The 14,683-nt window shown below is 58.5% G+C and overlaps 1 protein-coding gene and 1 long non-coding RNA gene across 2 annotated transcripts in view; one reads left to right on the top strand and one right to left on the bottom strand.

The window, feature by feature from the left end:
* Positions 1 to 9,810: 9,810 nt before the first annotated feature.
* Positions 9,811 to 11,393, top strand: LOC131382451 (uncharacterized). The gene is made up of 2 exons (XR_009211955.1): positions 9,811 to 10,283; positions 11,018 to 11,393. It is a non-coding gene; the product is annotated as an uncharacterized LOC131382451 (long non-coding RNA).
* A 2,239-nt stretch (positions 11,394 to 13,632) lies between these two features.
* The window catches only part of UNCX (UNC homeobox), a 4,985-nt gene continuing 3,934 nt past the window's right edge, over positions 13,633 to 14,683 (bottom strand). Inside the window, exon 4 of the mRNA XM_032146000.2 lies at positions 13,633 to 13,747. Within this exon, the coding sequence (XP_032001891.2) occupies positions 13,633 to 13,747 (115 nt within the window). The remainder of the gene's footprint in view (positions 13,748 to 14,683) is intronic.

Genomic DNA, 14,683 nt, shown 5'->3' with positions numbered 1-14,683 from the left:
TTGCCCTCTGCGCCGTTCCTTGTAATTAAGAGTAAACTTTGTAGCAAAGTCTCTCTTTCCGCTGTTGTCTCACTCTGCCTCCCAAATGATAAATTGTTAATGAACACCTGTTACAATGCTAATGAAAGTGGGATCCGTATGTAAATAAAGAAAATTTAATAAGTTAACAAGGTGGATTAAAATGCCTCAACCTCCTCCTCGGCAGCTAATCTGGACCAAACACGAAACAGGGGCCGTCTAAGCAGAACCACGGCGTGCGCCATCACCTCTGCACACTTTCCAAAATATAATTAATATTTTAAAAATTTATAAAACTGAAATCAGAGGTCTTGATTGTAACAAACAAAATATCCATCATTAATCTGCTACCCAGGGGCCAACCAGGCCCTCCTCCCACTGCCTTTTCCTCGCTTGGAAAATGCAGAAGAGGTTCCAACTTGGGAGCCGCTGGCCGGGAAGGCGGCAGCACCCCGCACCGGAGCCCACTCCTAGGCACCTCCCTCAGCCCCTATCCTGCAGTAGCGTGGGCTGCCGGCCTGGGCACTGACAGCCCGCCCTTCCAAACAGGGTTTTCCTCCTTGTCTCCTGCCTCATGGTGGCCTCGGGGGTAACCACAGAGCCCACAGAAGTGAGTTTTAGGTACCTCTGAGGCCAGGCTGAGATTCTGGCCTGGGGAGCAATGGGCTTGGAGCAGACGGGAGCTTGGTGGTCTCTGTTCCCCGGCTGTAGCCTCTCCACTTTACAGAAGGGGTCCTGAAGGCTGGGGGGCCTTGCACTGCCCAGATCCTCACTGCCACTCAGGAGGGGCTGGGCCTGACCCTAATCAGCTCCCAGCTACTGACCAGCGGGCCAACCTCTCTGAGCCCCGGCTTTCCCTTCTAGAAAACAGGAATGAGACAGGGCTCACTGCACAGGGCCCAGTGAGTGGCTCACGACCCTCGGCGGGGAGGCAGGGGAGGGTCCCAGGTGGGGCCTGGTGCAGGCAGGGGGAGGGGACACACAGCAGCACCTCCTGGGGATCTGCTACCCCACCCGGGCTGGGGGCGGGCAAGGTTTGGGGATCCAGGCCCCTTCCCTGCAGCACCCTTCGTCCACCCTGGCCCACCAGGTGCCCTGGGGCACAGCCACCAACCCATTGGCCCTTCTGTTATTCTTGACCCATCGGGGGCATGGGCTGCTGTTCTGGGGCAGGAGCTGCACCAGCCTCCCGCGGCTGCATCCCTCAAGCTGTCCTCAGTGACAGTCCCCGGATGGGGTGGAACTTTCAGGATGAGCTCTGCCTGATCCCACCTTCCCATGGACCAGGAGAGACGGAGGGATCAGGCAGCAGGACCCAACAGCTCAGCCTCTGCTCTGCGCCCCTGCCCGCATGGGGACTCTGTGCTCAGGGAGATTCCATTATGCTCCAACTGTGTACCGGGCACCATCCTTTGTGCCAGACGCACAGGAGGACCAAGCCAAGACCCTACCCTTATGCTGGAGTTGGGGAGGCAAGTAAATAAACGCATATAAACTAGAATGAACCCCCAAGTAGGGAGAAGTGCTGGCGAGGTACGGGGAGGAAGTGAGTTGGGAGTTCACGGGCCAGGGACGCAGAAGGTGGCTGGTGGCATTTTAGCTGGGGCGGGCAGGCAAGGTGACCTCCGGCAGAGACCTCGCTGGAGCGCGGGAGCACATTACATGGACACCTGGGGGACGCGTGTTCCAGAAGGAACCACACAGACTTAGGCAGGATGAGCTGGTGTGCGTGGGGAAGGTGGGAGGCTGGGAGGCTGGGGAGGAGCCCCTTGGGTGCGGTGGAGGTGAAGTGGGGGCAGGGCCGGCTTGGCGCTCTCTGGGATCTGTCCAGCAGCTTCTCCCTCACCTGGGGACTCTCCCTCAGGGTGGACCCAGCTGCTGGTCCCCGGAGCTGAAGCCCTGGAGGTTTGGTGTGTAAACCAGAGCCCCCGGCCCGCCTGCCTCTGATCTGCCAGCAATTTAATGCATCACGTGCCACCGTGCGTCCAGCCATTTTTCATCGCTTGACCTCACTTTTAATTAGAGACTAAATTATTCATGCCGTTTGATGGGAGACCGAGCGCTTGGGAGGTGCCCGGGCCCGGGGCCGGCTCGGCTGGGCTGGAACCAACCCTTCAAGTCAAACATGAGCGGCAGGAGGAAAACAGTCTTCCTGCAGGCTGCTGTGCCCTGCACCGACACCTGCCCGCCAGCGGGGCTGGGACCCCCGCCCCCTCTGAGGATGCAGCATGAGATGAAGGGAGCCTGCTCTGCCCTGGAGGGGCTGGGCTGCTCCTCTCCCAGCACCCCAACCTCAGGAGAGAGACACCCGGGCCTGGCCACGGGGCAGGGCTGACTGTCTGGGCACCCCAGCCCCGGTCACTCAGCCTCTTCTGCCTGGCCCTTAGCCAGGTTTTGGGGGCCTCACAGGACAGGGGAGAGGGCAGGAGGCCTCCCAGGAAACCCAGGACTTCGGCCGAGGACAATGAGGAGGAGCTCGCCTGGTGCCTCCCCCTCTCCTGTCCCCACGGCTCTGCACCCCTGAACTGAGGACCGACTTCCACTGTTCTCCAACAAGGGGTTAAGGAGTGTCTGGGAGACACTGGGATGTCGCCTGGAGGAGGAGAGGCTGTGGGAACTCCGCCCAGCACCTGCCACACCGCCTTGCCCTCAGAGCAGGCCCCAGGCCGGTGGGTGACTGGAGCTGTGGTCACCAGAATGTGCCCCAGGCCAGACCAGCCCCGCCCCAGGGCAGGGGAGCAGGGGCTTCCCCAGGATAGGGAGACACTAGGATTGTGCATTCACAGACCCAGAGGTGAAGTCTGGGGTGGCCCCCCTGAGGCCAGCGTCAGCACCCCCATATTATAGACAAGGAAGCCAAAACCTGAGCTTCTGGAACTGCCCTGAGACCCAGGAGGAGGCACCAGGGTGGAGAAGCAGGAACTTAGGCAGGCGCCCCCCGCTGCGGCCCCTTCCAGCCCCCACCTGCCCTCCCACATCCTCCCAGGCACCTTGGGGCCAGCCCCTCTGCCCTGAGGAGGATGCACCCTGCAGGAGCCTCTGGCTGCAGGGCTACACACGCCCGCCTTCGAATCCCTCGTCAGCCCCTGCCCAGCTGTGTGTCCTCGGGCAAGTGTCCACACCTCTCTGAGTTTCTGCTTCCTCGATGTAAAAACAGGCCCCCTCTATCAGCCTCTCAGAGGTGCCAACAGGCCAGGGGACGTGAGGCCAGGAAAGGACTTTTGAACTCTCAGGTGTCCCTAACGGTGGGGCTTGCGGTTGCTCCTAGGTGGGGGGGAAACCAGGCAGGGGACTTACTCTGCAGTTTCCTCGGGCTGCAGGAGGGACGTGCGGGTCCCAGAGGACCAGGCTGTGGGTGCTGGGAGGAGGGGATGACAGAGGGGGGAGAAGAAGGTTCCCCGTGGGCTTCCACCACCCGCCCCTGCCCCACCATGCTGCGATTTCAGCGAACTTGGCCCCCATCTCTGCTCCAACAGATCGACGCCTTTTTCCCGGGGCACTGAGAAGGTGATCTGCCCGCGTTCCCACGGTGGCCCCTCGGCAGCCTTCAGGGGAATAAATCAATCTGCTGGCGGTGGGTGAGGAGGGCCGCTGGGGACAGAGGTCACGTCCTGCCTCTGGATGGGGGTTTCCTCCCCCCACAGGAGCGGAATTTGTCCACACTCAGCACCTAGGAAGTTGTCCTTTTCTCTGCAGTATCCTGAAGAAAATAAATTAAATGCAACAAGATTGTTCTAAAGTGCCGTCCCCGTAGCGTCATCGAGCTAAATGACAGATGTTTCGCTCTGAAAACTGGCTCTAATGCCTGTGCAGTAACTTTGTCTCAAATGATTTCAGCAGACGTCAATAGAGGGGCCTCGTGGTGCAACCTTGCCTGCCACAGATGCAACACAGGAGGAGTGCGGGTGGGGCAGGGCCGTGCCTCTGGGGCCCCGGATGTCCGGGGTGGTGGGTGCTGGGCAGGGAGAGGGGCAGTCATGTCTGGGATGGTGTGAGTGGCATCAGATGCTGGACTGCATGGGGCAGGCAGGGCTGGGGGCGGTCACCTGGGATGGTCACCTGAGGTCACAGAAGGGGCCCAAGCTGGAGAGGGCGAGGTCCAGGCTCCAGATCAGCGCAGCAAACCAGGGGTGACCCACAAGAGTCCAGGCTCTCCCCAGACTTCAGCGTCCTTGTCCCAGAGATGGGTGTGTTGGGCCTCACCGTGGCACCCTCACGTTCCAATCTAACCCCGAGACTCTGCACCTCATCAGCCAACTCAAGGGCTCCCGTGAAACTCTGCGGAAACCCCAAGCCCAGTGATATTTATAGGAGTCATTTCAAAACAGCTGTTCAAATACGACACCTTGTTACCCAGGCAGAGGGGGCTGGCATGGGAGAAGACGCGGCGGCTTGGGTTTCTGTTTTCCTTTTCCTTAAATCATGGTCTTATTTTTTTAAATAAAATGATAGCTCGAGTCCTTGACTGGGAAGCTCAATCCAGTCTTTCAATCCAGCACCTAATCCCCTAATGCCCTTTATCAAACGCCTGGTCGTTTAAAGTGTTATTAAATGCCTTTTTTTGGATTATAATTTTTATTCTTCACTATATGATGGCTATATAATCAAATATTCATTGGATAATGATGATTAAAATATTTAATCCCCCAAAAGATGTTTAGAACAATTTAGGCTACCATTGACTTAATTAAGGGAGTTAGGGGATTAGTGATGAAATGAAGGGGTAATTTTTTTAGAACTAATTTTGTGGTTCTTGCGGCTCTGAAACCAGGGGAGGAGGGGGTCGAAGGCGGGGAGAGACAGGAGCCAAGGGCTAGGGGCCACCCCACCTTGGCCCCTGTGAAGATGAGGAGTGGGGGGCCAGGAAGCTCCTACTTCTGCAGAATGGGGCCTGGGTCCTGCCTAGGCCAAGTGAGCTCACGGAGTCCCGAGATCAGAGCTGATGGCATCCGTGGCCAGGCTGCCCCGCCCTCCTCTACGTGGCTCATTGAACTAAAGCCCCTCTGAATGATCAGTGGCCCCTGTTAGCTCTGCGGGGCCCTGAGGAAGCCCACTTCGGCCCAGGCCTGCGGGAAGTTCTCTCTAAGATGCCGGAGCCGGTCTTCCCGGCTTGCAAGGCCGGCCACCTGCTTCTTGTCCTTGCCCCACCTGCTCCTTTCCCTGCCCTGGGGGCGGGGGTGGGAGGCTTGGCTCCACGTGGGTGACCAGACTCTTGCCTGAGTTTAGCTTCACACATGCCTGTCACCTGCATCTTTCTGAACTAAAGGTGGGCTCGGGACAGAATTCTGCCCACAGGCCACAGGGGGGTGAACTCTGGGTCATGGCCTAGCCTCCTGGTGAAGGTGCAGATTCACGCTTGAGCCACCAGCCTCATCCCCACGGCCACCCACACTCAGACAGGAGAACCGAGCCCTAGAAAGACAAAGGGGTCTGCCCGGAGTCGCACCGCGCAGGAAAGGCCGGCCTGGCTGCAACAGCTGCGTGGACACGGAGCCCAGAGGCCACAGGTGTGGATCACGTGCCCACGGCCCCACCCTCGCTTCTCTGTGGCCACGGTCCCACCCCCCGCCCGTGCACCTGCCCCCTTCCCTCCCACCGCCTCCAAGCCTGAGCCAGGCAATCCCTTTCAGAGGCCTAAGCCCGCCGCACAGTGAGATAAGTAGACATTTGCCTGAGAATTAAGCACCGCTCGTTGACAGGCTGCAGAAATCCACCAACCCAAGGGCTCTAATACCCGCGAAGTTCCGGGGCAGGGGAGGGGAAAGGGAAGGGAAAACTGGGACCAAATTCCATAATCCATATTGACATAAATCTGCAGCTAGATGCGGGAACATCCTGCCACCCCACGTGCCAGCCCCCTCCTCAGGAACCGAGGCCAGGGCCGTGCCACGCCTTTGCCCCTGCCTGCCAGCGGGGCTCCGTGTCACCAAGCAGCCCTGGCCCTCAGTCCCAGCTCAGAGCCTGGGATTTGAGAGAAGGCCAGGGCCCCCTCCTCCTGCCTAGGGGAGCTGGGGGCGGACAGCCCTCACTGCCGGACAGGGCTGCAAGGGACCCCTCCCACTGTCCTGGGCTGCTTGACCTGGGAGAGAGGCTGACGGTCACCCTGACCTTCGTATTTTAGGGAAACAGTTGCCTCCAAACCTTGGAGAAGCCAAGGGACCAGCTTCCCCAGTGAGGACACCAGAGCCTGGGATGTCAGAACCCCCATCCCAAAGTGGGGGCCCTAGGTCCCAGCACCCAGGTGCCCATTCGAAAAGGGGCCAGTAGCTGGGCACCTCGTCTGTGGCAGGCCTGTCCCTCTCTGCAATACGTGTCTTCTTACTTTTCCAGGGCCGCTGTAACAAACACACAGACGGGACAGCTTAAACAGCAGAGATTGACTTCGCATGGTCCTGGGGGCTGGAACGCCAAGATCCAGGTGTGCGCAGGGCTGGCCTCTCCTGGGGCCTCTCTGCTGGGCTGGCAGACAGCGTCTTCTCCCTGAACCCTCACTGGGTCTGCATCCTCATCTCCTTTCTTTATACGGACCCCAGCCCTGTTAGATTAGAGTCCACCCCAATGAGCTCATTTTATCTGAATCATCTCTTTAAAGGCCCCATCCCAAAATACAGGCACATTCCGAGGTCCTGGGGGTGAGGACCCCAACATGGGAATTTAGGGGGACACGGTTCAGCCCCTAAGGTATGTATCTCCCTCCATCCCCATCACCACCCCACATGGGCCTGCAAGGTTAAGCCAAAGGAACTCAGGCCCCAGCAGCTTCTCCTGCTGGCGGCCCCGTCTGCCACGCTGCTGAGACCCTGGTGACCCCATGACCAGCTGCACCCCCTCAGCATTCAGAGTGGGGCACCTAGCACCCAGTATACTCATAATGCAGGTCCCCAAAACTACCTACAAGAAGTCTGGCCAGAGTGAAGTGAAGTCAGGGGGGCAGGAAGTCCAGCCCTGAATTTCTCCTGCTTCCTACTGGCTGCTGATGAGATCAAGGAACCCTGGGTGATCTGTAGGAACCCGCAGTTGCTCCCTGCAGAAATGAAGGGTCCTGCCCAGCAAGCCCCCGCTTCCCAACCACTGCTCCACTCCCCGCCCTTCCAGACAGCTGCCCAAGGATAGACGAGGGGAGCATTCTGTCAGCTAAAAGACTGTGCCCTGGCCAGGTACAGTGGCTCGTGCCTGTAATCTCAGCACTTTGGGAGGCTGAGGCGGGTGGATCACTTGAGGTCAGGAGTTTGAGACCAGCCTGGCCAACATGGCGAAACCCCATCTCTACTAAAAACACAAAAATTAGCTGGGCGTGGTGGCAGGCACCTGTAATTCCAGCTACTTGGGAGGCTGAGGCAGGAGAATCGCTTGAACTTGGGAGATGGAGGTTGCAGATCTCCGAGATCCATACACCATTGCCCTCCAGCCTGGGCAACAAAAGCAAGACTCTGTCTCCAAACAAGACTGAGCCCTGAGCTCCTCTCACCTCTAATCTGCCACCTCCCCCGCTGGGCACTGGGCACAGTGACCCCCACGCCAGCCCAGTGAACCACCTTGAAGACCAAATAAGACTTGCTAAGATATTCTTACGGAACAGCTTTGATAGCTGGAATTTACTGGAATTCACTTTCAGACTCACCACAGATATAGAGGAAAGGGTTTGGTGACGTTGACCCAGACGTGCAGAAAAGAAAAAAAGCAAAACAAAACACCTGAGCAGCCCAGCCCTGCCCCCTCACCCCTGCCACAGAGTTGATGTCACATCAGCAAGGAGCTGCTCTTCGGGGCTCCTGGGTACTCCCCATGTGGCCATGGCCTGCCAGAGACGAAGGCAGGAAGGGGGCGAGGCCCCTCTCAGCCCAGTCCAGACCCTAAGGCTGCCGCGCTGCTTCCCTCCCTCCCTCCCCGCAGGTTCTGGTTCCAGCCTCACTCCCTGGGAGGCGGGGCTCCACTGCTCCAGCAGATAAAACCTGCCAGGGTTCATTACCGCTGCTGGGCTGCCCAACCCGCCTCTGTGGCTCTCTTTGGCCTGTCTGCCCTAAATAGAGCTGTGGGAGGAAGTGGAGGGGGACCGCCCCAGGAAGGGTGGCCTGTCACGGACCCCTCCCTCCAGCCCTGGGCCTGTCCCGGACCCTGCCAGGGTCTGTAGTGTCTCCGTGCCTGGGGCAGGGGTCCCGGTGGGTGCTTTCCAGTGCCAGCAGCAGCCCTCCCACCCCCATGATCACAGGCCCGCATACCCGGAGAGGGAAGGGACAGGTCCAGGCCAATAGCTGGTGGGCAGGGGGGAGGGGGGAGTCACCAGCACCCTCTTTCCTTCCCCTCTAACGAAAAAACTCCAGCACTCCCTGGTGACGAAGCTGCTGTTGACTTTTCAGAGGTTAAAAGGAGTCTAAGGGGGCTTGGCCCAGGGTCAGGGCGGTGGAGAGCGTGGGAGGGAAGATATAGGGGAAAGTAGAATCTGAGACTGGGAGGAACCAGGGGGCGGGGGGGGATGAAGGAAGAGGGGAGGCCAAGGAAGGAGAAGGGGACCATGGGGACTGTGCTGAGAGCAACGCCAGGGCACCCCACCCCCCTCCCAGCCCAAATCCCCCACCACATCCCCACCCACCCCCGCCCACCCGAACAAGTCCAGAAACCCGCATCCCCCGTGGCTTCACCCTCCCACCTCATCAGCAGGTGCCCCCAGCAGTCCCGACTCCACTGCACCACCTCCACCATCCGGGTCTCCGGCCGGGCGCTGCCTGCCCTGCCTCCGCGTGGCTTTCCCGGTAAATAGCCTGAGCCGAGGTGTGTGTGCGAGAGGCTTAGGGGAGGGAAGCAGGATTGGACCCAGGGAGAATTTAAACCGCAGCGTTGGTTGCAACTGCAACAGACTCCCTCAGAGCTGGCCCAGCCAGAGGCCCAGGCCGGCCTCGCACCTGCAGGGAGGCGGGCGTTGGATGTGGGTGGCCCAGAGCGGGAGCACAGAGCTAGGAGAGGCAGCTCCCCTCAGCCCCACAAGCACCCGCCCCACGGGGAGATGGAGTGACACCATGGTATCGCCACGCCCTCCAGCCCCAGCATCCTCCAGCTTCTCATCCCACTCAAAACCCGGCCACCAGTGGATCCTTTGGACCACACCCTTGTGCTGACCTCCCTGCTTGGCAAGGCTGCCCGCGTGGGGAATGCCCACCCGCTGTGCTCACAGCTGGCGCCGAGGCCCAAACACTCCTTTCCTATTTTCCAGGGGACAGCTGCCCGCCCCCCTCCTGCACGGAACACCAGTTCCACGAAGGCGGGGACCCAAACTGCCCTGCCCACACGCACCTCAGCACCCAAATCAGGTCCTAGAAATGGGGAAACTGAGGCAGAGGCGGAGGGCAGAGTGCCCAGGCCCGTCTGGGAAGGTCCCTGGACACCGGTGGGTGGAGCTGTCTCGGCTGTTGGGGAAGAATATGTTTTCAATAGTCTCTCCTAAGGGTGGGGGACATGGCTGGGGAGGAGGAAGGTTGCTCCAGCCCCAAGCGGCCCAGGGGCGGGCGGAGGAAGGGGAGGGAGAGGCGGCTTTGAAACCCTGCCGGTGCAACCGCAGCTTGATGAGGGCAGTGTTGTAGTTACACTTTTTTAATTAAGTGAATAATTAAAAAGAAGTTGATTATCAATTAGCTAATTAAATAATCCATTTTACTTTCATATTCCCGCTTTTCCCCTATTTTTTTCTTCCTTGTATTTTTCTCTTTTTTTTTTCCTTTTTTTTTTTCTTTTTTGGTTAATCACTGTGGCCGCGGTAATGAGCCGCCTCGGGTTGCCAAGCAACCGGCTCCCAGTTAAACAGGCGCAGCTGCCTCCGTCAGCGCCCTGACGGCAGCGGGGGAGGGGCGGGTCCTCGGAAGCCCCTTCTGCGCGGCGCCCAAGGACACCCTTGGCAGACACGCCCGGCGGTGGGGGATCGGGGTGGTCCACGCCCTCCAGGCCCTGAGGGTCCGGGGGGTGCGGCCCGCCTTCCCTTTCCGCCCCTCTGACCCCATCCGAGCTGCCTTGCACGCATCGGTGCTGCGGGCCTCAGTTTCCCCACTGCTGGGGCGGGGATCCCGCGGCCGCAAGGACCGGCTGAGAGCTCCGGGCGCTGTGCTGGGGGCGGGAGGGAGGCGGCCCTGGGGCCTGCCCGCGCCCCACACCGGGGCCTGGGAGGGACACACGTCCAGCGGGACGCCTGAGCCCTCAGGCTGGGGACCAGGAGGGGCTCCGGGGAGGCTGGTGAGGCCAGGACGGAGCCGCCCCCACCCGTAGCGGTGAAGCGGGAGGTACGCGGCCCCCCTGGAGCTGCCCCGACTACAGCCGAGGGGGCGACCCGTGGTGCCAACTGCCTGACTCTGCTTGGCCGCCGCCGCCTGCGGGTCTCCAGCAGGTCCCACCCCACGCGCCCGCGGGGCCCGCTCCAGAGGTTCCTCCAAGGCCGCTGCAGAGGCGCGGCCAGGCCCCCATTTCTGCGCATCCCTGGCGCTCAGACACAGCCTGGGCCGGGTACCCAGCGACTCCCTTCGGCCTCCACCGCCTCCTGGGGAGGGACTGCGCGCTGCTCCCACTCGGGGCCCGGGGGTCTCCGCAGCCCTGGCCTGGGTGCGTCCGTCGGGCTCCTCGGCTTGGAGCCCCCCGCCCCCCGGCCCCGCCGCCCCATCAGCGCCGCTCGGGAGCGCTCACCCCGCCCCCAACTCGTGTTGTTGTTGTGCGTTTTTTTTCTCTAATTCTCCGGAGTTACTCTTTTGTTGCCAATTGTTTCTATGCCCGGAGGCCACGCTGTAAATGAGATGTTACATCTGCACCGAGCTAAGTAAACACTTTATAAATGAATAAATAAGTGAATAAATAACGAAATCGTCATCTCGGGGCGGCCCGGCTGCCAGGGCTCCGGCCGGCCTGCGCGGGTCTGTGTGGTCCGGGGCCCTGCCCTGGGGTCGGGGAGGCGCCGGGAGGGGCCCTTCCCCAGCCGTATCCCTCCCCGACCCCCTCTTCCTTCCTCTCCCAAATCACCCTCCAGAGGCGTTTGGTCCCCAGATGTCGTGTGGAATTCGTGGCTTCCACCCACGGCTTCTCAACCAAAAACGCGTTGTCACCGCGGCTCTTAACCCTGGGCGAGCCACGGAGCGTTTCTTCCCGGGATGGGGCCGCGGCTCGAACCGGCATCTGCAGAAGGAAGACCCGGCCCTGTAGGCCGCCGCCGCCCCAGGACGGGACTGGTGGCCTCTCCACGTCGTGCCCGGACCTGACACATTGCCTCCAACGGGAAAAAAGCGGAGCAGCGGAGCCCTCGCCTGCCCACCCTGCCCGGCGCTGGAGGCACCAGGCCGGCCCAATTCCGAGAGGCTGAACTTCGCAATTATCACGGATAACAAGAATAAATGAAAAAGCACTCATTGAGTAACTGATATCAATTATGAAGCCCAGCTTTAGAGTCTGGAATAAATGATAGGGGAATTGGCCTGAGAGAGAAGGAAGCAGGCGTGTTATTATTTACGCCAGATTAAGAAAAGTATCCAATTTGCTGGCCATCTCCCTCCCCGTGGGAATTGGCATCAATTTTATTATTGTTCTTCCGATTTTAATATTCTCTAAATGAATTACTATTGAGCGAGGTAGTTAGTCAATAGTTTAATGCAATTAATTATCTTTAAATCACTTTGTTATATTTCTTTTTTTGAGAGAGAGTCCTAATTCTAAACTCTAGCAAGGAGTAGTTTACGGGAAAGTGGAGAGAGTGGGTACTTGCAGGGCTGGGGCCTGGGGAACCTGGGTAGGGTCAGTGGTGAGGCGTCTCCCTGTCCTGGTCTCAGATCTCCTGATCGGAGCAGGCGTGAACTATGGACGCTGTAGGGAGACCTTCCACCGTGGGTTTAGCCAGCTGCCGCCAGGAGGCTGAGAAGGTACTGAAGGCAGCTGGGAATGCCGCTGCCCAGGCCCCGCCAGCCGCAATCTGGGCCTGTTTTGTCTTTAGTTTAAGTGGAAAAATTAAATTCACAGATCATGCCCCTCGGCTGTTTCTTTTCTGGTCCCTCTGGGGCTCTTCCCTGGCTATGCCTGGGTGAGACAGAGGCTTGCTCCTGGGTGTGGCCCTCTAAACTACCCAGCAGCCCTTCCTGGCTGCACCCAGTTTCTCCACCTTCAAGGATGGAGGAAGCATGGACGCAGGGAAGAACTTAGAAGAAGGAAGACTGTGTAAGGAGGGGCAGTGGGGAGTCTGATAGTATTTCCAAGTTACTCTACGCTAGCTTCTTTCTTGTTTGTGGGGACAAGCAGAAGCCTCATCTCTCCCACATGTGCCCCTGTAGCCCCCCCCCCCAGACTAAGGTGGATTCCACAGGCCTCCCAGGACCTGAGTTGGGGAGCCCAGGCCCAGGGCTGCAGGACCAGGGTGGAGCCACCAGCTAAGTTTCCAAGAAGGCTGACTGATCTCTCCAGGACTTGGGGACTGGAGGCCCTGGCGTTTCGGGGAGGCGCTGGAAGGTGCTTCCCTTGGTCCCAGCTGCTTGTTCTCAATAGTCTACTGCTCTGGTTAGAAGCAAGAAGGGACAGTGATCTCAGCTCCAACCGAGGGCCTCCAGTTTTCCACAACAAAAATAACAACAACAACAACAAAAAGTCTTGTTTTTTCCCATTGCGTTTCCCAGGCCTGACTGCAGCACTGGAAACAAAGTTGTCCCCCATGAGGTCTGAGGATGGAACATTTGCTAAGAGGGACAAGATGGGAGGGAGGGGAGGACTGGAAGGCAAACTTTTTTTTTTTTCCTAGCAGCTCAGAGTAACTGTTCTCCCATACATTAGGACACCAAGGGGGGCCGTGGGGAATGGGCAGGTCCTGCTGGTAGACCGATGATAGATAACAGATAACCTTGTAGACAGTCACTCGCCTAGGCCAGATTTTGAGCCCAGAGTAATAGAGTGCTAATGGCACAAGGGCCAGCGGTTGCAAAGTGCTGTGCATGGTGTCTGGTCCCATCTAAGACCCATTCAGAGTGTGCAGGTGTCTGTGTGAGTGCGGGTGGGTGCACGGGTGCCAGTGTGCGGCCCAGACACCCACAAGCCTCTCTGGAATGCCAAGACAATCTCTGAAAATTTTCCTCTTCCTGCCACTGAACCACCCATCAGCCCCCAAAAGAAACGCTGGAGCTTCTCACCATTCAGCGAAAATTGAATTCCCCCGAAATAGCTCCGAGGACAGGACCTGGTATTTCATAGTGTTTTAAAAGTAATATTCCGTTTGTTGGTGCCGTGAAATAGGGCACCAGGAACACTACAAGAAATAAAAAGAGTAATTTCTCAGTGGAGAAGTTGCCTGTTTCCAATTCAGGCCTCAGATCGCTGGAACCTGGGTCCTGGATGCTTCGCTCTGACGGCAGCGGCTGGGTCCTCACTGGCCGGGAGGCCCGCCCCTCCCAACTCACACATCTGGAATTGGCATCAGGGGCGCTGCGGGCTCCGGAAGTTCTCACACTTCACGACTCATTAAACCGGAGTTTGGATTCCTCGGGAAAGGGGATGAGGGTGCGAGTTACGCTGGGGGGGGGTTGGGTTTGGGATGGCAGCAGTGGGCCCGGAAGGAGGGGTCGGGGACACGATCTCTGGGGAGGCCCCCTCCCCCAGGGCTTGGGAACACTCTCAGAGCCCACCTCTATGGTGCAGGCCTGGTAGCGTGTCGGCTGGGGTCAGAGGTGGCCTGACGTGACTTAGAAAGGGAAGAAACACCTTTCGATCCCGGAAAGCCCCTGTGTCCCTGGTGGGGGGGGAGGTGCCCTGGGGGAGTGAGCTCGTCCTGGACCAGGTGAACAGAGCAGGAGACGTGGGGGCATCTTATACAATCACTCTGGCTTCACAGGCAGACTTTGCTGGGGCCAAGGGAAGGGAGGGGGCCAGTGCCCGCCCCCTCCGCCAGGAGAGGCCCCAGGGGCTGCCAGCCCCACCCTCCCTGGTCGGTCTTTCTGGCGAGGTCTCCCGGGGCGGGGGCCGCCCAACCTCTCCTCCACACACTCTCATTTGATGGTTACTGATACTGCCTTAATGTCTGAAGGGGATAATACTTGGGAGCTTAAAATTACAATTGCTTCTACTTAAATTTATTTGATGGCCGGAGCGTTTCCGTTATATATCCGTATATGGGTTTTCAATATCTTAAATGTTTAAAAAGGTTTTATTCTGTACTTACACTGAGTGAAATTAAAAAGAAACAGTAAAATGTTTGAAAATGAAGTGCATTATGTTTAATAAATTTAAAATGAACAAAGACTGCTATATCGCCAGCAATATCATTCCCTGCCCAGGGGCATTAATAAAGACTGGAGGTTTGGAAAAACAATATTTTCTATTAAAATTCTGCGCTGTGTTTCAATATTAAAAGGATATGTGATGAATTTCCAGTGTTACCCAGACGGGGTCAGAGATTAATTTCATTTCTTTCTGGTCAGCATTCTGTCGATAATTAATCAAAAGCAGAGTTTCTTAATGAAACACTTTTCATAAAGTGATAATTAGCAGGAAAGAGGCGGCTAGCAGACAGTCCCCGCGAGCTGTCTAATAACCGGTGAGGCGCGGGGCTGGGTCCTGGGGGCCGGGGCCGGGGGCCGCGGGGACAGGGGCTCCCCAGGGAAGGGGCTGAGCTTGGGGAGATGGAGCCCTCGCCCGGCCGAGCCCTGAGCTGGGCGGCTCTGCAGAC

Source organism: Hylobates moloch, unplaced genomic scaffold, assembly GCF_009828535.3.
Source record: "Hylobates moloch isolate HMO894 unplaced genomic scaffold, HMol_V3 SCAFFOLD_24, whole genome shotgun sequence".
NCBI lineage: Eukaryota > Metazoa > Chordata > Mammalia > Primates > Hylobatidae > Hylobates > Hylobates moloch.
The sequence above is the reverse complement of the archived record's forward strand: the minus strand, read 5'-3'. Positions and strand labels throughout refer to the sequence as shown.